Consider the following 23792-nt stretch of genomic DNA (forward strand, 5'->3'; position numbering starts at 1 on the left):
CTCTATCACAATTAATTAGGGATACTCCCACCATTATCCCAAGATATTTTCTCCTAATTAATATCTTGGGGAATATTCTTTACTCATTATCCAACATATGACACACCTTGACCAATAGGATTCTGTCATGTGTACAGCGAAACTCTAACCCCATGGCCAGCCACCTCCTCCTCTATATACCTCATCTTCACCAAATTTTGGTAAGGTTTTTGCTATGCATATAGGCTCTAAACACTCACTCTTCTCAGAGAAACTAACTTAGGCATCGGAGATCCATTGGCCAACCCCTCTCCCCTACCCCACTCCACTTGAGTGTATGAGGCTTTAGACTTTGATCAAATGTGTTGATTGTTTTGTAGTTACATTTTCGTCAAGATCGAAGACACAGAAAATTAGCTACCATAACAATCACAATCTCAATGATCAAATGACGATCATGTTTTTTTTTTTTTTTTTTTCTTTGAACAAACGATGTTGATAGGTGCATTATTTATCATATTTTCATGTTAATTATCCCTAAATTTTGTTCAGGAATTGATTATAAAAAAGCCTTATTACTTTCCTTTCCTTAATTTTGGCCAATCTGCACACTTAGAACATTTTTGGTGATAATTCGACTTTCCAAAAGAGTTTTGGTGCAATGCCAATTGGAGAAGGAAGCTAAGAGGCTGAAGCTCGTTATATCCAAATTTCATAATTTGCCTATGGAGACATTCATTCCAGTTTTACAAATCAATCCCATAAAAGTTGTTTTTCCGTCAGAACTGCGCAGCTGTAGGAGAATGATGATTTAAAGGCTTTCCCGATTTTTCCTAGTGGCGTACGCTATACACTTGGAAAGTTAAGAGATAAAGATACGTTTCTCATATTTTTATGGAATTTTCCAGAAGATAAATTCACTTCAATGTGGCGCACAAGACATATGATGTATTCCCAAGCTAAGAAAGATTATTTCCTAGTTAGTGTCATTAATTGTTTAGGAGTTTGTTTTATTTAGGAGAGTTTTTCCCAGACCTTTTAGGGTTTTTCTAGTATAAATAAGGTGTCCTAAGCTCTCTCTAGAGCAACATCTCGACATCATCCCACATCCATACTACCGTTCACCATCTCTGCAATTTGTGAAGAAGTGCTTAGGGATGTACTTTGCCACGGACTCCTGATTCTATCTTTCTTTTATTTTTATTTCTATGTGTAATTAAGTTATTTTCTAAGGTTTATGATGAAACCATGATAAGAATATTTGCGAAGTACTTTGTTAATTATTATCCGAGTATATGCCATGTTATATTCTTAAACTTTGTGTGTAATTTATTCTAGATTCGGATTTCTAATGACTGATCAACTTTAGGAATTTTGCATCCAAATATTTAGATAAATCTATGCGGATGACCAATCAATTAGGTTTATTGCAATTAAGATTAAGAAGAGTAGACAAACTAATGAGGAAAACTAGTATCAAGCTAGTCCTACTTGGTTGACACGATTCTTCTATGGGTAATGGGTTTTTATGTGTTTAATTGTATGCCTAACTAATAGGATAGAATTATCGTGTAGAGATACATGAGTTGTTGTCTGATCACGGATTGATCCATACCTTAGAAAGAACAACCTTTTACATTGACATGGTAATTGGATAGTAGTTGACTCTAGGAAAAGTAAATAGGATTGTTATTGGTGAATTCATAACCTTATGTTATCTTGTGTCGTGTGTTTATTTTAATTAATTATTTTTCTTATTCTTGTTAAGTATAGTTTTTACTCAATTATTCAACTCAATTTATCCTTTGTTTGTTTAAGAAAGTGTAGCGTGATAAATCAGTTAAATTGGTATTAAAACAATTGGAATCGACCTCATATTTGCATATATTATTACAATTGATTCGTGAACTTGTGAGTTTGATTAGTTTAAATTAATCTATTATTTAGGTTAGTTCAAATACACATAAGATGTTATCTACATTGAGGGGACTAACCATAATGTGGTTCAAATTTATTTTTGACAAGAATCACACCTAAGACCTATTACTTACGAATAAAGAAAATTACCATCAGATCTAGTCCTAAATGGAAAAATGGCAAATGATGATCATGTTAATTACAAAGTTAATTTCATTCTATTTTTGTCATTTGGATTCCATCTATGTAAACAACACATTCAAAAGATTAAAAAACTAAGAGGGTGTATTCAATTGGGAATTTGAGAGATTTTATTGGAGTTTAACTGATTTCTAGAGTTTCCATGTAAAATTTTGATTCAATTATCTCGAAATCTTATGGGAAGATGTGAGATTTGCAGATGCTTAAAATACACTACAAAATCTCTATAATTCCCTTTAATTCTTCAACTCTTCCAAATTATTCAAATTCAAATTCTAATTGAATACACCTGAAATGTTATAAACTTCTTTAAAATTCTAATTGAATACATCATAATTTTTAAGGATTTTAATAAATTATCTTAAAATTCTGATTGAATACACATTGAATTTCAAAGTCACTTAAAATCCCAACTGAGTACCCCTAAATTCATTAAAAGAAGTAAAATTTCTCAAAATCCCGAATAAGCCCCTGAAATATAAAACAAATCTGAGTTCAAATAGGTGAAATGTCTGCAGGCACTCGACCAAAAGCTCAAACAGCTCCATCAAAGCAATTCCCTACCATTTTATTTGAAACCGAAGCCGGCCTGCCTGCCTTCATCTCTCTCTCTCTCTCTCTTACAAATTCAGTTGGTGGAGACCTCAAACACTCGCCAGATTTGGCCCTTCAGTTTTGAATGGAAGCTATCAGAAAGCAAGCCACCCGGCTTCGCGAACAGGTCGCCAGGCAGCAACAGGTACCCTCAACCCACAATCCTAATTCCCACCAGATCCATTTTTATTTCAATCTCTTTCAATCTCTAAATCCCTGTCCTGAATCCATATTTGATGCCTCATTTGTTACCAAATTTTAATTCCCCGCTGTGTTAGCTCAATTTTTCATTTTTCCAAGTCTTTTCTTTTTCTCTTTCTTCTTTCTTGGTGAAATTTGCAATCTTGTTCTGCTGGCAATGCTTTTATCTCAGTTGGGTTTGAGATTCTTGATTCACTTCGCATGGTGTGATGCAACGCAATGCATTTGCTTTTCAAAGTCTTGATCTTTTATGAATTTTGTTGATTGAGATTCGATATGCAACCGAAATTTAGTGTAATGTGTAATGAGAATAGGCGATGCATTGCTCCGATAACCTTCTTGGAATCTGATGGTTTATTTTGGGATTTTCATTTGGTGAATTGAGAAATGATGTGTGGAGGATTGCAAAAAGAAGATATGGGTAGAACAATTTACTGCAGTTCTTGGTCCATGCCCCTTAAAAAATTATAGCCTAGAGTTTGTGTTATGGGATGCAGGTCAAGCTTGTTCATCCAATGAAACGTAATGTTGTTAGTATGTTTTACGCCTCAATGTGTTGCTCCATTAACATCTTTGGAATCTGATGGTTGATCTTGGAAGCTTCATTGGTGAACTGAGAAATGTGTCTGTTGAGGATTGCAAGCAGAAGATTTCGGTAGAATATTTTAATACGTTTATTATTCCATATCTCGGATAATTGTAGCCTAGAAGTGTGTTTTATGGGATGCAGGTCATGATAAGTAAATGTGTTCTTCTTATGTTTTACATGGCAATGTGCCCTTAAAGAAATTGGGTGGCAATGTGTTTTAATCATGGGCACATTACAGATGGTCATGGCAACACACTGATTACCTTGGTGTCTAAAGTGCAGCTGAAAAACTATTAACCATTTAAGAAAGTTGTGCTAACGATGTGTTAAGGGATTTCAGTTTATGTTGTAATTTTATTTTTCATGTCACGTTTTCTGTTCATGTGGTCATATTCCTACACATGTACCAAAAAAGTACGTGGTGTATCTTCAACGACTATCTATCAATTTGAAGCTCCCGTATATTTCCATCCTTCTCTGTTATTAACGATGTTTTTAAGTGAACAAATAACGTGGCTAAACTTGAGTGTATGTTTGTTGTAACAAAGGTTTACTTACATTTCATTTTCATTTAAGTGTAACAGAAAATCTGATTACTTTTCGTTTTATTTTAGGCTGTCCTCAAGCAGTTTGGAGCTGGAGGATACGGAGGTTCAGATAATTTAGTAACTGATGAGGCAGAACTCGTGCAGCATCAGAAACTTGAAAAGCTTTACATATCAACACGTGCCGGCAAGGTGGCCTACTTCCTTTCTTGCCTCCTCTAATTTCAGTTAATGTTTTTACCTCTACTTATAGAAATTTTAATTCATGTTGTAGCATTATCAAAGGGATATTGTTCGTGGTGTGGAGGGATATATTGTCACCGGGTCCAAACAAGTTGAAATAGGTGAGTTCGTAACTTATGTCACTTGTCAAGCTCAAAGCTGATTTCACAAGGCCTAATATTCATATTAAAACCATAACCTTAATTATTGGATAGGAACGAAGTTGTCAGAAGATAGTAGGAAATATGGTGCTGAAAATACGTGTACTAGTGGAAGTACATTATCAAGAGCTTCCTTAAGCTATGGGCGAGCTCGTGCTCAAATGGAGAAGGAGAGGGGGAATCTGTTGAAAGCTCTTGGTACACAGGTGTGACAAAATTTTCTTCACTTAGATGCATAATTCTATAGATACGACTTTTGCATATGTTTCTGAAATGGTGGAATGAGTAATACATTTTCATACTGATTTTATAATTTATTTGCGTGATAATTGTAATGCATTATTTCTTTTTGGCCGTAGGGGGTTGGACTATACAGTTGCTCAGAAAACTTTAAATTTAATTATCCCAGGTTTAATGTTAGAATCCGTTTATTAGACAAGTGAAGAGGGTGTGGATTCAGATACAAAATTCTACCTCTTCTTCTGTATACAACTTTGTGACAATAGTGAACCCAAGTTGTTGCATCAAGAGCTTTCCATGCATAAACTTATGTAGAATGAAGCACTCAAATTGGCAGCTCTGTTATGTTTAGTTGTTTACTTTAGTTACACTAGATATGACAAAACAAGTTATTTTTCTCTTCTGAGATATTTTCTGACTAAATGTGCCAAGGAAATTCTTATGGCAACTTTGTACAGGGATACTGCATTAATAAATTGTTGCATTCCACCATGTTCCTGCCATTCACAATATTTCTGGTACAACTTCATGAGATGCAGTCTCTAGTATTTTCTTTTGGTTGTTGTGTTCCAATTTCTTTAACCTGAAAGCCATACCTTACTGGTGGGTAGAACAGAGGATGTTATTGACGTCGATATCTTGTTTAGATTCTGTTCTCCTAGTTTAATCTTTACCGCATTCCACCTCCAAAATTAAATTTCCAAAAGGCATCATCCAAGCTCATTTTGCACATCCAACATTGATTATATGCTTAAAGTACATTTTGTTCTTCTTGACATTTTATTTCGGTCATCCTTTACTTTGTAAATACCTTTGTATGATTTAATTTGAAATCGTTCATTCCTTATTACTGCTATCAGAGGTTAAGTTTGTGACACGGTGTTTAAAAATACTATTAGGTGGCAGAGCCATTAAGAGCAATGGTAATGGGGGCTCCATTGGAGGATGCTCGGCATCTTGCTCAACGTTATGATAGAATGCGACAAGAAGCTGAAGCTCAGGTATCTTTAATCTGTGTTTACCAGAGACTTTCTGCGTTTTCTTCCCACAACAATATTTTATACTGGAATCAGTGTGGGTCAACTGATGCACCTTCTATTCATGCAAATTGGTGAAAGCTAATTCATCTGGTGGATTTCTTGTACAAGTATGTCATTGTGCGTTCTTTTGAACCTAGACAGGCTATTGAAGTTTCCAAACGCCAAGCAAAAGTGCGGGAAACACCAGGAAATTCAGAAAATGTTATGAAACTGGAAGCTGCAGAGTCGAAGCTGCAAGATCTGAAGTCAAATATGGCAATATTAGGGAAGGAAGCTGCTGCAGCAATGGCAGCTGTTGAGGCTCAACAACAGAGGTTGACACTCCAGCGACTCATTGCCATGGTAGTACAAGTTTTGTGAATATATACTTTGAGTTAAATATGTTAAGCCTAAGTAAATGTTTACGTGTTATTTATTGGGAATTAATGTTTAAACTTTCTTCTTGTTCTTATCAAAATGTCTTTCTTCTTGTCAATTTTGTTCTGGAATGAAGGTTGAGGCAGAGCGTACTTATCATCAGAGGATCCTTCAGATACTTGATCAACTTGAAGGAGAGGTTGCACCCCCCTCCCTAATAAACTAATTTTCTCAACTATGCAAAATCCCATTTTTTATTTCTGTGTCAATTGATGATTTTCGGTAATGTTTTTTTTCTGATATTGATAGATGGTATCAGAACGACAACGGATTGAAGCACCTCCTAGCCCTACTGTTGAAACCACCATGCCTCCACCTCCATCTTATGAAGAAGTTAACGGCATGTATGCTTCTCAAACACATAATGGATCGTCGGACAGCATGGATTACTTCTTAGGGGAGGTTAGTAATCAATGAAATTTCTGAATTCTAATTGCTTGTATGATGCAACCGCTGCACTTGAAGGCTGTTCATTTGTGTTGTTTATTTGTCAATTTATTGCAGGTTATGTTTACATATCAAGCTGTGTCTGACATAGAGCTCAGTTTGTCAGTTGGTGATTATGTTGTTGTGCGAAAGGTTTACAACTTACTTAGATGTTATACTTCAACTACCTTGATCCTTAACTTCTGAATTCGGGTTGGCCCAGGGCTTGGATTGGACCAACCTAAGATAATCTAAATGGAAAAATGAGCACGATCTATCGTTTTAATTGTGATAACTAATACATACCAACTGGATCCACGTTAGGTTGGGTTGAGAACAATTAAACCTTGCAACAATAAGGCTTAATCCGGTTGGTTTTTGCTGATTTCAGATGCCTGTCATCTGAGGCAAGTCAGTGAATCCAGGTTGCAGGTTGCAGTTCTTGTTACTTTATTTGCACACGTGTCTGCTGCTTGTGTTGAATAAATAAAACAATCAAACGAGAAGGAAGGCGTATGCCTAAATTATGTAGTGCATTATTGTTGATGCGAGTTTCTGGGTTGATTATGTTTTGTTCTTTCTACAGGTGACAAACAACGGTTGGGCAGAAGGCGAATGCAAAGGCAGAGCAGGTTGGTTCCCGTTTGGATACATCGAAAGAAGGGAACGAGTTCTCGCAAGCAAGGTGGCCGAAGTGTTCTAGGGTTTGTGCATGGGACAGAGCGTTTTTCGATTCATTTTGTTTCCTCTAAATGTGTATTTTTGTTATTTAATGTACTTAATGATGGAGAATACGTTGGTTCAAATAGAATAACAGTGTATCGTAGTGATTGATACAAGTATCGTTTCTTTACTGATTTCATATCTGCCTCGCAACACTGAACAACTTGGTGCATTTGTATTTTTCCCTACTTTTGTCCGTTTTATATCCAACAGCTAGATTTCTCAGTTATCTTACATATTTTCTCTACTGCGCAATGGTTCGTGTGCGCATGGGTTGTGCATGACCCGGTTGGGTTTAATGATGTCATAGCGACACTCCAACAACAACCATGTACAACACCACAACGATGCTAGTGATACTTCAACAATCCAACGACATTGTTACGACAACGCCATTGGTTGTGCATGGCCGGATTTTGACCTGTTTCTGTTGTTGTTGGAGTGTCGTCATGGTGACATTAGACTCAATTGGGTCATGTGCAAGCCATACGCACAAAATCCGTATGCATGAGAGAAAATCTGTACAGAGTTATATTGACGTAGATTTGGTATTATTCTTGATTTGAGGTTTTACATGCAGCTTTTACTGAGCAAGATTTTAACAATGCCACATATACGCAACCCCATCATTGTTATCCTCTTTTTTGTCAATGAAAGAAGGTGCGGCTCTAAGAAGGGGGTGGAGGGTTTGAACTCGAGATGTAGTGGGTTGAAGAAGAAGGCACTAATCACCATGGGTGACAAAACAACAATTTGCAATGCAGGTTATTCCTTGATAAAAAGAAATGAGTAGTTATTTGTTAATTTTTAGGCTTTTTATCCAAAATGGTCATTAAGATTTGCATAACTCCTCACTTTGGTCCTTGAGATTTGAAATCAACAGAATTGGTCCCTGAGTTTGTCCATCATCAATTATTTTGGTGATTCATTGAAAAATTTCCATTAAATAAGAATAGAATGATCAAAATATCCTTAATTTTTGTCAAATTATTTTGGTTCATTGTTTATTAATTGAGGGTATATTTGTCGTTTTGATCATTATTTAACATAATTTTGCATGGAATGACCAAAATGATTGATGGTGGACAACCACGTCTATTGATTTCAAATCTTAGGGACCAAATGATGTGTTATGTGTTATGCAAATCTTAGTGACCATTTTGGTTAAAAGCCTAATTTTTATTTTAACTGTGTTAGTTTTTGCTAATCATAGAATTTGGTGAACAAATACAAATGTAGATGATGCTTTACCGTAGTGACGGAACGCAATTATGCCTATGTACTTTGGTACAAGTTCGATCAACACGAATGCTGTTGTTTGTCCCAAAAAATAAAATACAAATGAAAAGAAATGAGGTAAATTTTTACGAATATTTTTTGTTGATACTTATCCCCTTCAACGGAGACTGAAGGAGTCCGAATAACCTCACGAGTCCAAAAACCCTACGTAAGGTAAGAGAGAAACAAGTCCAATTACGCTAGCCCGCAAGGCAGCCCATATTTGTGGCACTTGGCCACAAATAGCCTTTCTAGTGTATATTTAAGTCGCACATTTGAACAAATATCGTTATTTTAAATTGTTTGACTTAACGAAATGAAAGTTGAATAGGCCTTACTCAAATGTGTAATTTAAATGTGCACTATGTGTGTCAGAAAAATTCACTTGGCCACGTACCGCAGTCAAAAGACCTATATGAGCATTAATCAAACAAAGAGTTTGTATATGATTTCCACATTCCACAATTATCGAATACTCCCAATTTTTTTAACTGTTAGATCTTTGCTAAAAAACACAAAAATCAAGATCTAATGGTTAAAAAGTTAAAATATCTTACACTCCATAGCAACATATATTTTTTGTTCCGAGATAGGGTAAAAGCGTATAACATAAGTGTTCGAAAGTACCTTCTTCTCTTGAAGGTGGAGGGTTTCAGGTCTTTATTATGGTGTTTGTGTTCATGAGTGCATGTTCGTTATTTACTAAGCATTTTAAAATGATTAAAAACGGTTTTAGTTAAAATAATTTTAGGTTCCAGAAACACTTAAAATGTTTTCTGCAACAAACATTAGTTAAAAGAAACACTTCAAATATTTTTTTTCAAGATTCCAAAAATATTTCATCAAAACAATTTTAAGTCATTTTAAAAGCACGAGCCCAACATCGCATGCAGTGCACTTTCGCCCCTAGTATATAAATTATTATTTATCTTTATAATGGCTATTTTTTGTAATTTTCAGCAGTAGCAGGCCCTTTTTCATTGTTTATTATGGCTACTGAGAATTTAGGGTTTTAGAAAGAGCTTTTCCTGAAAATCTCCGGTTGATATTCTGATTCAGGATGCAGCGGACGATCACAATATTGCGCGGTCCTCTGGGCAGAGGCCGAGCGTTTACATCCACCTCTTCGTCTTCCTCCGACAAAATCGTTGCGTCCGTGCTCTTCGAGAGGCTGCCCGTTGTTATTCCCAAAATTGACCCCGTCGTTTATGCGTATCAGGAATTCGCGTAAGTCTGCTTCTTAATCTCTCTCTTTTATGTTTTTCTTGTTTACTTTCTGTTTGGTTGCTCAGAAAATGCGAGAAAGTTAACTAGATAAAGAGGGTTGGTAGGGCTTAGTTGCTCAGAAAGTTGTGGAAAGGACTGAAAATGTTGATTAATTTACTGTACAAATAGGTGGCCTTGCTGAATTGAGCTGGATTGAGCTCAGCTTTACATTTACATAACATTGGGGACAATACATTCTTGTGTATGCATGTAAATCAGATTCAGTTTGCCTTTTGTCCTGAATTGCTCTGTTTGGGCGATTTTTACTTTTCTTAGCCGCGATGGTGGGTTCTGGGCAAGTGACTGAAGGCTTCAATATTGGTGTTTTGGGTGATGAATGTGATATGGTTATTGATATTGACTAGGGTACCTAAATTTGTAAAAATGTGGTTTATTCTGTTGATTATATATGTAAATTTGTGTTATGAGTGGCTCATGTTGGGCTTTTTAGGTTCCGGTGGCGACAGCAATATCGGCGCATATATCCTGATGAGCTTTTAGACAAGTCTAATGCTAGGTAAGGTTTGTTTCAAAGGTTATCGTTGTTCTCGTTTAATCGCAATATTGGCACATATATCTAGGTTTATGTTGTTATATACTCATTTAATCACAACTATATCACATGTTCGTATTTAAAGAACTAACTACATTCCGTATAAATGTCGGTGCTTCTTTTTCTTGTACTGTCTGTAGCAAACACATCATGGGCGTTCTGTTGTTCTAATCACTAAGCTCTAAACATTAGAACTTCTTAATTGAACTAATCATCCAAATATTAGGTCTGTTTGATTGGAATGTCTTTAGTTTTCAAAAGGTTATTATTGGTTGAAAGTTCTTTGAAATGACGATACATTCTGTAGTGGATTCTGTTTCATGGGTCTCAGAGTAATGAACAGGGATAATGTTGATATTAATTCCAGGAAATGTGTTTGGCATCACCATCCAATTCATTTATTCTGTTCTAATTTTATGGGTAGAACTGGAAGTATAGTTTATAAGCAACTTTTTGGTTTGTTGTGTAAGCATTACTCACACTTGATGCCCACAAGACATGCAAATACAAGTTTTCACTCTAGCATGACACTTACTATTGGTGAACAGGGGAAAAGGTGACTACCAGATAGATTATGAACCTGCTCCGCGGATCACTGAAGCTGACAAAAAGAATGATAAAAAGTATGCAGTACAATTTTGATGATGTTTTACACGAATCTGTTTTTCTTGCTTTTTTTTAAATTTATATTTTTCAGTTTTTGTTTGAAGTTAAGGAGCTCATAAAAAGTTCTTACTGCTTGTAATGTTGCGAGATCTTCTTGTAAAACCTTTTCTACACCCCTGTTGGGAGCTAGAAGACATACAATTGTCCTTTACTGCCAGCTTTAGGACATTTCAGTGATTTTTATTGGTAGTTAGGCCTTGAATGTTAAAAGTTGATTCTTTTTCTTTAGGTCATTGCAGAGAGCCCTTGACAGAAGACTATATCTTCTTCTCTACGGAACCACTGATGGATCTGCTGGAAAATCAGTCTGGCATTTTCCAGAAAAAGTTTACCAGTCTGAAGAGACACTGCGGAAGGTGATGGTTGCTATAAGATGCCATATACTTACCGTCTTCTTATCCTCCTAAAATCCCATGTAGTTTCTTCGTTTTTATTTCTCGGTTACATAAATCCAGTTTATTTTCAGTGCGCAGAATCTGCATTAAAATCAGTCTTGGGAGATCTGTCACACACGTACTTTGTTGGAAATGCTCCCATGGGCCATATGGAACAGACAGCAGAGAATATTAAGGTTTGTTGTTTTAAATTATGTCCGTTCTTACATGGGATTGGCTTCGGCCAATAAATGATAAAGTACATATTGGTGTTGCTGTCAATCCTGTATATTAATCAGAATTTCATTTTCCCCGATTCAGCAATTCTTTTTCAAGTCTCAAGTGATTGCAGCGAACAAGTTGAACATTGGGAAGTGCGAGGATTTTGTCTGGGTGACCAAGGATGAATTGATGGAGTACTTTCCTGAGCAGGCTGATTTCCTTAGCAAGATGATCATTAGCTGAATTCCAACAACTGTGTTCTGTTCTTGCATAAGGTTTTTGCAATTCAGTTGAAAAATGAGCATGGACTCTTGGCGGAAGATTAAAGCTGACATGGAATTGTAGGCTACAATGCCGAAATTGAAATTTGCCCGTGTTCATGCTTTTAGTAGCTGAAGCTAGCTCAGCGCTTGAATTTTTTGAATAGTTTCTTTTGAGTTATGTTGTTGAATCGGAGCTGTTCCGTGTGGCCTTCTCATTTGGATCAGTGCTGTTTGTCAATGTAATTTTCCCGCTTTCTTCTAATAATTTGTTGCTGCAATTCATGCCGTTGGGTTGTCGATTCACAACTAGTTTTCTTAGCAAAGCTTCATATGCAGATATATACTGTCAGTACTGTACCTTGAGGCCTTTGGATGTTCACAAGTAGTTTTCTTCATTTTTCCGGATATTTTTTCCCTTTTAACTGATGACACACCACCCAAATCCAAACCCCCGGACTAAGGTCTCTCTCTCCTTTCATCTTTTCCCTTTAATTGACAACTGGAGACGATCGACTGCGGTGAGTTTCTGGCGGCGACGGTGCACTTGAACAAGCTGGATAGGGAGGAAAATCTGTCGTCGTTCGACAACGACGGAAGCAGGTTCATCACCATTTATGAGCTAAGGCAATCCTGCAGAGACTTTGGATTGGCGAAGCTGCATATGAGAAACAATTAAGGAAAACTAATGGAAACACTCATACAAAACTTTCATTTAACCTTAAGGAGAAATAATTTCAAAAATGGCAATGTTGCCCTTGAAAACCTTCTGACAGAAAAAACCAAAATTATCCTAATCTCCAACATCTATCAGAAGTCACATGTTCTTCTTTAAAGCAAATATAAAAATTCCAGGAGACAAGCAAGTTCACATGCAATGCAAAAGGAGACAAGCAAATTCACATGCATTTTATCAAACAAAGCAAAAGTCAGACACATTTTCAGCAACAGTAGAAGCAAAGTGACAAATACCAAGGAGATGTCCACACCATCCATTTGTAAATTTTTGTACCGTTGTATTCTCATTCAGTATATATAAGTGGAGTTCTATTCATTGTAAAGATACCTCAGCATCTCAACACCTGAACACCCTACTCTCACCATATACTCACATCATCTTCATACTCTCAAGCATCTGTAGTCTTCATAGCATCCTTGTAAACACTTTATTGTAAACAACTATCTTTGTAAACATTTTATATATCAATAAAAGTTCAAGTGTACATATTCAAGCAATCTCCAAGTCTTAAGTAAGTTTCTTTTCTTTCTTTAGTGTGTTTGTTTAATTAGACTTCTAGTCCAAAACAGGGAAACACTATTGTAGTTATATTATTAACTTGCTAAATTGACGATCATACTTTGTTCGAGCACTCTGTTATAGTTGAATGTTTGCCATACAAATAACTGGACATTAACCAGGGTACCTCTGACTTCTTCGTACGTCTGACTTCAGCCGTTAAGGCCTTATACCTGTACTGTGAGTGGCCGTCATGCTGAAACATGTTGAGTTTCATATGCAAAGTTTTATGTCTAGTTGTTATAATGACCATCCGACTATTTAACTGGGCCTGCTGTGCAAATCTGGTATTAGAGCCAAGTTTAGCATTTTAATAGTATAATTATAATAGTAAAGTACCTTGAGGATGTCATTGATACAACTGATATCATACTTGTTTATTTGTATGAACAACAAATATTATTGTCCTTGTAGACCTTGTCAATCACAACCACCAGGTATTTATTATCCCAGACACCCCACTATAAATAGCATAAAGAGAAGATTAGCATATATATCCAAAAGAATTAGCAGTACTTTGAAAAAATAAAAGTTTTATCTTAGTTATCTTGAACATCCTTCATTTATTCGTAAACATAATAGCACAGAAGTGTAGCATAAAGTTTTAGAAGCAAAAAGAGCAACATATCAAACTTTAAGAAGGAGAGTTTCTAAGAAGCCAGTTAGCTGTAACTCTAGAGAAATGTAGACTGTAGTTTATGATAGATTATCTTAATTTAGAAATTAGTGAACCTCAAAAAAGAAAAATAATCTTAGACCAAAATCATTTAGTTTGTTATTTTCCATTGAGAAAACATAATCATATTTTGCATAGAGAAGAAAATTCACTAGCTAATAGTATTGTAGATCTTATTATTAGTCAAGCAGAAAATATAAAATTAGAAAATAATAAGCATAATCATTTGTGAAACCAGTTGTTATAGTATTTTCAGAAAAATTCCATAAAAACAATTAGACAAAATTTAGACTATATTACATCTCAGTTAGAAGATAATAATAAAAATATTCAAAAGTTTCCTAACAAAAGAAAGATAAAAGAGTCTGTTGACCTCATATATAGTAAGCCAAAGTAAGTAGAACTTAGATCATTAGAAGTAGTTGAGCAGTTAAAATTAGAAGTCCAAAAAGAGTTAAGTGAACAAGTAGATAAGTTGCACAATAAAATAGATAAATTGTTAGTTTAATTATTAATTTAATGATCGATTCTAGAACTAGCAGAAAATATATCCAAACTTTGAAAGAAATTAGTAAGTTAGACAAAGAACCAGTAGGTTTAACAAATTTTTCAACACAAGTAGCTAGTAGTAATATTCCCATTAGGCAAAATAATTTAATTATTCAATTAGTTTTAAGTTTGGCTGAAAAATTATATCAAGTTGAAGAACAAATAGCAAAAATAAACCAAATTTTACATAACGCATCTTCATCACTTCCACCATCTTTGCTAGATAAATTAGAAAATTTAACTTTAAGCGCAAATAATAATATTAGAAGACCTAAACTAAATTCTTTTGATAATAGAAAATGCTACTCTTTAGGAAAAAAGGAAAAGAAGTAGTTAGAGCTGAAGATATTTATCCAAATGAAGAAGCACAAGAATTTATTCGAAGAGGTTTTGAGAGAACACAGAAAAATAAATATAATTTATATCAATTAGGTTTATTTGAAAACAGAAGTAGAATTGTAAGTAGCATCAGTCAACATGAAGTTAGCCGTATTGATAAAGAAGTTACATCTAATTTATTTAGTAAAGAAGCAGTTATGCATTTGAGAAAATCACATTTCAATCATATTCATATAGGAACGATATTAATTGGAATAGCAGGATTAACCAGAGCACAAGTAGGCACAAAAGCATTAGTATACATATATGACGATAGATGGGATAATCACCAACAAGCAGCAATAGCAACAACTGAAGTAGATTTAAGTTCAAACTTCGCTGTTATAGGTTGTATTCCAAATTATGTTATGACAATTAATGAATTTAGTAAATATATTAAAGTAAGCATAAGAACAAAAAATTATAATATGAAAGGAGAATATAAAAATTTATGAATTAGCTTAATGTATATTGATAAAGTGTCTGATAAATACAATTATAAGTTTAATTTAGAATTTCAAAATTTAGTTCAAACATTTGGTAGTAAACATGTAAATATGATAGAAGCAAAACCCCGTAGATAATAGTTTTTTAGAAGGAACTCAGTAGACATTACCTAATTTACAAGTAGCAAGAAATAGACAACCAGATAAAGTACAAATATATGAAACTAGTACAGGTCAAGCAACAATTAGGTTTAGTAATTACAAGCAACTAGAAAAAATAAAAGAGGATGGAAGTGAAATCGAAAATGAGAGTATACATATGGCTTTTGATAATTTAGATATTAATTTAGTTGAGCAAAATTTTGATCATATTGTAGATAAGCTTATAGAAGATATTAATCATTTAGATGAAGAATAGTACTTAAAAAAATATAGGACATATGATTTAGAACTACATAGAATTTCAGATGAAGATATGAAAAAATTAATTTTAGAAATAGGAGTAGAACATATTTTAGGATCAAAATAATATAATAATTTATTAGAATTGAACGAAGAATGTAATCCTGCAAAAGAAAGTAGTACATCAGAAGTAGAAAATCCAGGACACGCAAGTAGAACTGATCAACAATTTTTGAGACCAACAAATGAACAATATAACGAAAAAGCAAAAGTAGATTACATAGAAGAAAGTATGATAAAATCACCTAGAAAAAATAGGATTCCATATTTGAGAGGGTTAGAACAAATTAATATAGATGACAATATATTAAATTTAGATAGATCCACAAGATTGGGAAAAAAACGATTGAGAGATGGGAAAAGGGTTGCGTACATACAGTATTAATGTTAGATTTTAGTAATTCACAAAATATGTTAGATTACTTTGAGCATACTTTGGATGGTTTAGTTTTTGATTATTTCCAGTCATGGAAAATCCAAAATCCAGAACAGTATTACAGCTAAAACACATTTTAATATAAATGGTTTTGTTACTTTGATTAAACAAGAATTTTTAGATCATAATAGGTTAAATGGCAGAAGTGAACAAGAACAAATAAGGGCAATTAGAAATTTAGAACAATTGCAAATTTGTGATTTACAGTATATAGCTGAGTATACTACAAATTTCTTTAAATATTTAGGAAGAACAGGTAGAATTAGCGATATTAATTTATTAGATACTTATATGACAAAAATAAAAGAACCAATAGGTGAAAAGATTTGGAATGAATGGCAAAAGCATCCAAAGAAAAATGATATTGCAATAGGACCTAGAATTCAACATGTATATGATATACTTGTACAAGAATGTAGTCAAATAAAAGCTAAGAGACAAATTAGGAAATAATTTTACATGAGCTGTAAAAATATAGATTTACCACAACAATATAGTTGTCATAAGAAAAATAAGCATAAGAAAATATACAAAAAGAAATATAAATCATATAAGTCATACAACATATGAATTTCAGCATAAAACCTTTAACAACATATAGGATGAGAAAATATATTCCAAAACAATTTAGAAAAAGAAGTGGAAGACCTTGGATTAAAAAATATAAAACACCAAAAAATAAGAGTAGTTTTAAATGTTATTCATGTGGAGAAGTTGGACATATTAGACCTAAATGTCCAAAATTAGGAAAATAGCCCAGAGAAAAAGTAAATTTAATGGAGTTGTTTAAGTTAGAAGAAGATGAAGATATACAGTCAATATATAGCTTAGATGATTTAAGTGATAATGAGAGTATTTATAGTATAGAAAGTATAAATATGATAGATTCAGACTCGGAAGATTCAAGTAACCCAAATAGTGATTTAGAAGAGTATATGTGTGCATTCATAAAAGAGCAACAAGAAGAAGAATATAAATGTATTAATTTAGGTTGGCCAGAAAAATGTCACAAGAGTAGTAAGTTAGTTGTAAATAAGTACTATAACACATATTCAATATTATGTGAAAAGTATAAGAAAACACTGAAATATTAGGAAATATTGTTCATAGTATAGAAAAGCCAAAAAATAGTTCTTTAATTATCATAAATTGTGAAATATAATTACCAAAAGAACATAAAATACAAACAACAACTATGATAAATACAGGGAGTACAAAGAGTGTCATAAGAGAAGAATTAGTATCAGAAAAATATAGACAAAAATTAGCAAAACCAGTAAGAATAACACAATTTGATGAAAAACCAGTTTACTTAATACATTGCATTAACAAGGAGTTTATTAAAGTATAAAAACAACAATTTAATTTACCATTAACATTTGTTTCACCAATAGGATCATACCTATTCATTTTAGGTTTAATTTTTTTTTAAAAGTTTACAAAGTTTTTATTTATGAATCCTAACATAACATTTTTGAAAAGAGGTATTACAATAACTGATCAAAATAATACTGTAGAAGCATACAAAAGCATAAGTATAGAAGAATCTAGTAGTCAAGATATTATTATTTGGAAAACTCAAAAGAAAATGATGAACATGATAACATAGAAGAGTTTGATGAAGAAATATTTTGGAAAACTCAAAAGAAAATGATGAACATGATAACATAGAAGAGTTTGATGAAGAAATATTTTGAACATGAATATCCGATTTTAGAAGAAGGAACCCGTATAGAAATATTACAGTTAGATAGACCAAAAAGTTTGGAAGAATTGTTACAATTAGCAGAATAAACTAGGATTATAGGAGAACACCCACAATTACATTGGAGTAAATATAATTAACCCAGATTTAACCATAAAAATAGCTGATATGCCTTGTAATTTATTAGGCAAACAAGAGTTTGACCAGCAAATAAAAGAATTGTTAAATTTAAAAGTAATTAGACCCTCTAAGTCTAGCCATATATCATCAGCATTTATAGTGAGAAAACATTCAGAGCTTAAGAGTGGTAAGGTTAGAATAGTTTATAATTACAAGAGATTAAATGATAATACATATGAGGATAGTTATATGTTACCAAATAAAGATGAGCTTATAAATAAAATTCAAGAGAGTAAATATTTTAGTAAATTTGATTGTAAATCAGGATTTTGGCAAATACGATTAGCAAAAGAATCAATTGAGTGGACAACTTTTACTTGTCCAGAAGGACATTTTGAGTGCCTTGTTATGTCATTTGAACTTAAAAATGCTCCATCGATCTTTCAAAGAAAGATGGACCAAATTTTCAAGAAATATGATAATTTTTGTTGTGTTTATATGGACGATATCTTGGTACATAGTAAAAATAGAAATGAACATAGGAAGCACTTAGAGATAGTTTTACAAGAGTTTATCAATAATGAAATTGTGATTAGCAAAAATAAAATAGCATTAGAAAGCAAGACATAGAATTTTTAGGAATGTATATCAAGTCAGATACGATACAATTATAAGATCATATAGTTAAAAAGGTCTTAGAATTTCTAGATAAGTTAGAAGATAAGAAACAATTACAAATATTTTTAGGATTGTTAAATCATGCAAGAAATTTTATCCCTGATTTAGGAAGAAAAATAGCAATATTACATAATAAAACTAGCAAAACATGACAAAAATATTTTAATAGTGAATATATTAAATTAGTCCAAAATATAAAGGAAGAAATTACTAAACTTAAGCCGTTAACATTACCATTAGATGATAGTTATGAAGTAATCGAAATAGATGCTTCATCATTAGGATGGGCAAGTATATTATACCAGAAAAAGCATAAGAAGTCACCAAAGTCTAATGAACAAGTTTGTAGATATTCATCAAGAAAATTTAGTGATGTACAGTCAAAATTACCATCAATAGATTTAGAAATTTCAGGGATAATTAATTCACTTGAAGCATTTTCTTTATTTTTACATAATGAAGTATTTACGATTAGAACAGTTTGTCAAAATATAGTTTCTCATTATAACAAGATACATGCTAATAAACAGGCAGCTCGAAGATGGGTTAATTTTGTTGATTCAATTACAAGAAATGGTTTTAAACCAATTTTTTAACATATAAAAGGTAATGACAATACATTAGCTGATATCTTATCAAAATTAATTTGTTGAACATGCATGGAATATCATGGACCATCATACTCAACTAGCACAAGACCACAAGGCAGAAGAGCACTTTTCAGTAGCATAATGATGCATCATGGACCTCCACCGTTCAATGGATTTCAAAATAGCAGACCAGTATCACCACCAGTACGTACTTTCAACTTTAATGGCAATATTGTTGAAGGAATCAGAAATCCAACTATGAGATATAGGCCAAGAGTTTGATAGTTGTAATTTTAATTTCCATCAAAGCCAACAACATATTCATTCTCTTGAACACAACCTTCAAGTCATCTCTAGGGACCATGAGTCATTACTTAGTAAGTTTACCAAAATGAACCAAGAACTCCAATATCTTAGAATGCAACAGAAGGCAAGTGACACCCTGAAAAGAGAATTGAAAATAGGTTTGGAAACTGATCAGCAAAAGAATAAAGGAAAATCAGTTATTGAACCCATAGAACAAAAGGCTAATGAGCCCATAGAAGAAATTAAGATTGAGCTCTTAGAAGAAGACATTGAAATGGAACAATATCAAAATAATGAGCAGCATCAACTTCTGAGTGACAAAGTAAAACAAGAAATATATGAAAGTTTTATTAGGAATATATCGTTAGACTTAATAATAGATGATATTTTATTAGAAGAAATTTCAAAAGCAAAATTAAGAACAATGCCACTAGATATGCAACATGAAATCCTGAGCAGAGCATCACAGTCCATGAAAAAGTTGTAATTACAATTAATGTGCTTTGTATCAGTCCATCTTTGATTCAAAACCAGGGATGAATATTATTACAAAGATGTATCCACCATGTCTTTGAGATATTACAGAAAATTGTATTTGTAAACCAGATGTTAGCATAGTTGTAGCCAGGATTAACATGAGAGATTATAGACCATGGCATTTTAGTTATGAGTATCAGGAAAAGCATAATGTGGTATAAGTTACCCCAGCCTTACTATTAGAGTGTGGCTATCTTGGTAAAATATTTATCAACCATGTCTCCCAACTAGAATTATTTCCTGAAAAACTTTTGAAAGTAGCAGAAAATTATCTGAAAGGATGGAAAGAAATTTGCATAAGTTTTATTAGTAGTCCTTCAGATTAGTATGTACATATGCATAAGGAAAAAGTTAGGCATATAGCCATGATTAATGAAGAGTCATTTAGACTATCCCCTATCTCCTCGCATAGGTGGACTCCTTAATACAAAAATAATCTAAAATTCTGAGGGATCCAAATGCTAGCCTTAAATGATTTTAAAGATTTTAGGTATGATATGGTAATAGTAGTAGAACAAGAAGAAATGTATATTTATAGCAAGACAATGATCAGTCATCAGCCTTATTGGAATCCTCAAAATTTCAAAAAAAGAAACAGTAGAAACGTACTACAAGGTGAAAAAAGATAAAGAAAGAGATACAGAGCTTGTAGAAGGTGATGAACAATGCTGGAACAATTTGACAGAAGAAGAGCTGCATAACATCAACAACATGATGGAAGCATGAGGAGTTGGTAGCAAATTAGCATAAGTTGAATAGCATCATGTAAAATAATGCATTTCTAGACGGAAATGTCAACATCATTGTGGACCTCGCTATAATAATAAAAATGGCATAAGAGTAAATAAAGAAAAGAGTTTGATCAATTAAAGACTTTTCATATACAAAATGTCATTTTGATTAAGAATGAATAGTGCCAAGCCCTTTTCATTAAAACTCCCAAAAAATTATGCCCAAGGAATTTTATGTTGGAAATTGAAAGATTGAGTCACGACCGTTTGATCTTTAGTGAATGGCTAGGATCAATTGATCTCTAGGGTCCTCACAAAAAGAATCCGGAAAGGATCATTAATCGACATAATCGGAAAAGGAAATTACGGGAAAGGGAAATGCAAAGTAGAAGAAATTAGAGTAAATTCATATCATTTCATTCAAAGTCCCTCTACATCATAAAAGAGGTTTAAATACATATAAGTAGACCTGTAAACGGGTCGAGTTTATTGGGTTTAGGTTGGGTTGAACCTGACCCGTTAAGTTAACTGGTCATCCGAACCCAACTTGTTAAGCTTAATGGGTCACCCGAACCCAACCTGTTAAGCTAACGGGTCACCTGTTTCAACCAGTTTCACTCGTTAACCTTTTTTATTATTTTATTATTTTTTACACATTTCATCCAAATCAATTACACCCGTTCTTAGCATCCTAGTGCTTGTGCTAGCCACCTCCTTCCTTCATTCGGTTTGTGTGCATATGCAAGTCATGGAGTGATTTGATGAACACCTGGAGCTTTATTACGAATTTACGATGCACAAGAATACAAGATTGGGAATGTCACAAAACATGTTTATGTCTGTCATGTCTACTTTACCTCAAGAACTAAATGAAACAACTACAACCACGACCCATGGTTGCAACGAGCATTGTTGATCAATAAACCATTGCCACTGCCTCAACGAACTAAATGAAACACTACTATACTCAAAGAGAGCAGAAAACTTCATGGCTTAAATACCATTGCCACTGCCAGTTCTCGATCCACAATCACGAGACAGTGCAAAATATAAAGTATGACTTCAAATTAATTACTAAAGTTCAATGTAATAGAGGAAAACCATAAACATCCAACCCAAACTCCAGAGTCTCAAGTCTAGGTAATTCACTACAGAGTCTCAAGTCTCAATCAAATTAATTACTAAGTAGTAAGCACCTATGAATATAAGAAGCACCTAAAAGGGAAACATTTCGAAGGCCAGGAGAAAAATAGAAGGAAATATATAAGTATGAGCAGGATGCCTACACAGGGAGGATATAGAAACTTACTGAGCAGTAACTTATGTTGTTCGTATCAATTTCAGTAAAACCAAATAACAACAACAACCCAATTCCAATCCAAAAACCAACCAAAACAAAGCAAACTCAATACTTTTAACTTCATGAGCCTCGGAATTGCAAAACATGAGCCTTAACGAATTACACACCTTGGCATTAACGAATCGCAAAATATTTCTTCTTTCGTCATCCATTACTTTTAATCGATGTGAAGAAATAGGTAAATTAACAGCTCCAAATTACCCAAAAATGGAAATTTTAATTGGAGAATATACAAATGAACAAATTTTACACAAAACCCATGAACAAAAAGCAAAACCCATTATCCAAAACATAACCAAAAAATTAAAAAAAAAAAAGAAAAGAACAAGAAAACCAAAGGTGGAAGGAAAGGAGCACAACCCATGAACAAATTTCAGTATGTATATTGTTATGCATGAAAGAAGAGGTGGAAGGGAATTAGAGCTTACCTACAGAGAGATAGAGTGGTGGAGTCGGAAGGGAAGGAGCATAGCGATGGCCGATGAGCGATCTCTCAGTCTCAGAGAGCAAAGCCGTGCGACAATGCAACTGTGCGAGAGAGAGAGACATGAGGAACTTAAGCCCTAAGGGTTTCTAATTAGGACGGTTGAAATTAGACAAAAGTCCTCAATAACGAGTCTTAATGCGTGGTTAACAGGTTTCGCGGGTTCATCCAAAATGACCCATTATTTAACGCGTGATTAACAGGTTGACCCGTTAACCACCTGACCCGTTTATCACCCACTTGAATACTAATTTTAACGGGTGGGGTGAAAAATGCCAGGTCTACATATAAGGATACTTAGGGTTTAAAATGTACATGAGTCTTATGATATTACCTATATAATGGACCTAATAGGTAGCAATAACAATAGGTAGTCTAATTGGTCCTAACAGAAACCCAACAGCCTACAATCGCATCAGTCCAGCTTGAACATTACGAGATAGGGCAAGGGCAGCATTTTCCATCAATGTTGTGAAATTATTAAGAATATTTGTGAAGCTGTAACATCATATAGTTTTTATGTTCATGCGTGACTCTAACCATATGAAATATATGATAAGTTGACCATCAAAACAATGTATTTAGACACAAGATGAGCAATTTTGGAATTTTCGGAGCAGCTATATATTAAGAAACTGGTTACAATTGTAACAAAGACAAATGTTTCAAAAATTTGCAATCATAAGAAGTTAGATATTGGAGGAAACTAATACTTTATTTGCCTTTTGCTTCCTTTTTTTGTCATGGAGCTTTTTGGCTAATCCTACTAAAGTTTCTCGCAATGACAAAGCCATCATTATTCATGAGGAACGGGTTCGAAAAACCGAACACTGAACCAATGTCCAATAAAACGAATTTGAATTAGGCAAACCAAACCAATCTAGTTGATTCGGTGGTTCGGTTTCAATTGCTAGGGTTCAAACACCGAACAGAACCGAACTGATTCTAAAACCAATTAAAACGACATCGGTTTATGTCTCTTGTCAACCCTAATTCTATTGAGCATTGTAGTGTGAACTTTGCTACATTGCTGCTCTCAGTCTCTATGACATGGTTTCCTTTTTCTTTGTTTCTTAGTTTACTGGTTTAGGTTAGATTATCTTTCATAATTTAAATTACGACGCTTTGGGTTGTGAGCTGTAAAAAAATGGTTGGTTTGATCG

General features: G+C 33.6%; 2 protein-coding genes across 5 annotated transcripts; both read left to right on the top strand.

Moving 5' to 3' along the window:
• The first annotated feature begins 2620 nt into the window (after window positions 1-2620).
• On the top strand, window positions 2621-7394 carry LOC103966925 (SH3 domain-containing protein 2). 4 transcript variants are annotated; one of them, XR_007257177.1, is made up of 11 exons: window positions 2621-2836; window positions 4096-4218; window positions 4301-4370; window positions 4464-4615; window positions 5549-5650; window positions 5831-6031; window positions 6183-6245; window positions 6356-6508; window positions 6611-6685; window positions 6857-6964; window positions 7119-7218. XR_007257177.1 is itself a non-coding variant. In XM_048581076.1 (11 exons), exons 1-11 carry the CDS (start codon window positions 2777-2779, stop codon window positions 7233-7235), a joined length of 1164 nt encoding a protein of 387 aa, XP_048437033.1. In that variant the 5' UTR covers window positions 2621-2776; the 3' UTR covers window positions 7236-7394. The 4 variants fall into 4 exon arrangements, 3 of the variants coding, with proteins under 3 accessions (XP_048437033.1, XP_009378424.2, XP_018507829.2); XM_048581076.1 differs by having other exon boundaries at window positions 6917-6964; window positions 7119-7394; XM_009380149.2 differs by lacking the exon at window positions 6857-6964 and having other exon boundaries at window positions 7119-7394.
• A 2122-nt stretch (window positions 7395-9516) lies between these two features.
• Window positions 9517-12159, top strand: LOC103966924 (39S ribosomal protein L46, mitochondrial). Its single transcript, XM_009380148.3, has 6 exons — window positions 9517-9760; window positions 10251-10316; window positions 10901-10975; window positions 11248-11374; window positions 11485-11589; window positions 11714-12159. Exons 1-6 carry the CDS (start codon window positions 9594-9596, stop codon window positions 11855-11857), a joined length of 684 nt encoding a protein of 227 aa, XP_009378423.2. The 5' UTR covers window positions 9517-9593; the 3' UTR covers window positions 11858-12159.
• Window positions 12160-23792: the final 11633 nt, after the last annotated feature.

Source organism: the organism of the source record quoted next, unplaced genomic scaffold (assembly GCF_019419815.1).
Source record: "Pyrus x bretschneideri cultivar Hongxiangsu unplaced genomic scaffold, Pyrus_bretschneideri_v1 Contig16, whole genome shotgun sequence".
Taxonomy (NCBI): domain Eukaryota; kingdom Viridiplantae; phylum Streptophyta; class Magnoliopsida; order Rosales; family Rosaceae; genus Pyrus; species Pyrus x bretschneideri.

Bases quoted from the DNA above. Each gene is read 5' to 3' on its own strand.
- LOC103966925 (XM_048581076.1), top strand. From the start codon at position 2,777: ATGGAAGCTATCAGAAAGCAAGCCACCCGGCTTCGCGAACAGGTCGCC. The intron at 2,837-4,095 runs GTACCCTCAACC...GTTTTATTTTAG, and splicing joins AGGTCGCCAGGCAGCAACAG to GCTGTCCTCAAGCAGTTTGG. The intron at 4,219-4,300 runs GTGGCCTACTTC...TTCATGTTGTAG, and splicing joins TATCAACACGTGCCGGCAAG to CATTATCAAAGGGATATTGT.
- LOC103966924 (XM_009380148.3), top strand. From the start codon at position 9,594: ATGCAGCGGACGATCACAATATTGCGCGGTCCTCTGGGCAGAGGCCGA. The intron at 10,317-10,900 runs GTAAGGTTTGTT...ATTGGTGAACAG, and splicing joins TTAGACAAGTCTAATGCTAG to GGGAAAAGGTGACTACCAGA. The intron at 10,976-11,247 runs GTATGCAGTACA...CTTTTTCTTTAG, and splicing joins GACAAAAAGAATGATAAAAA to GTCATTGCAGAGAGCCCTTG.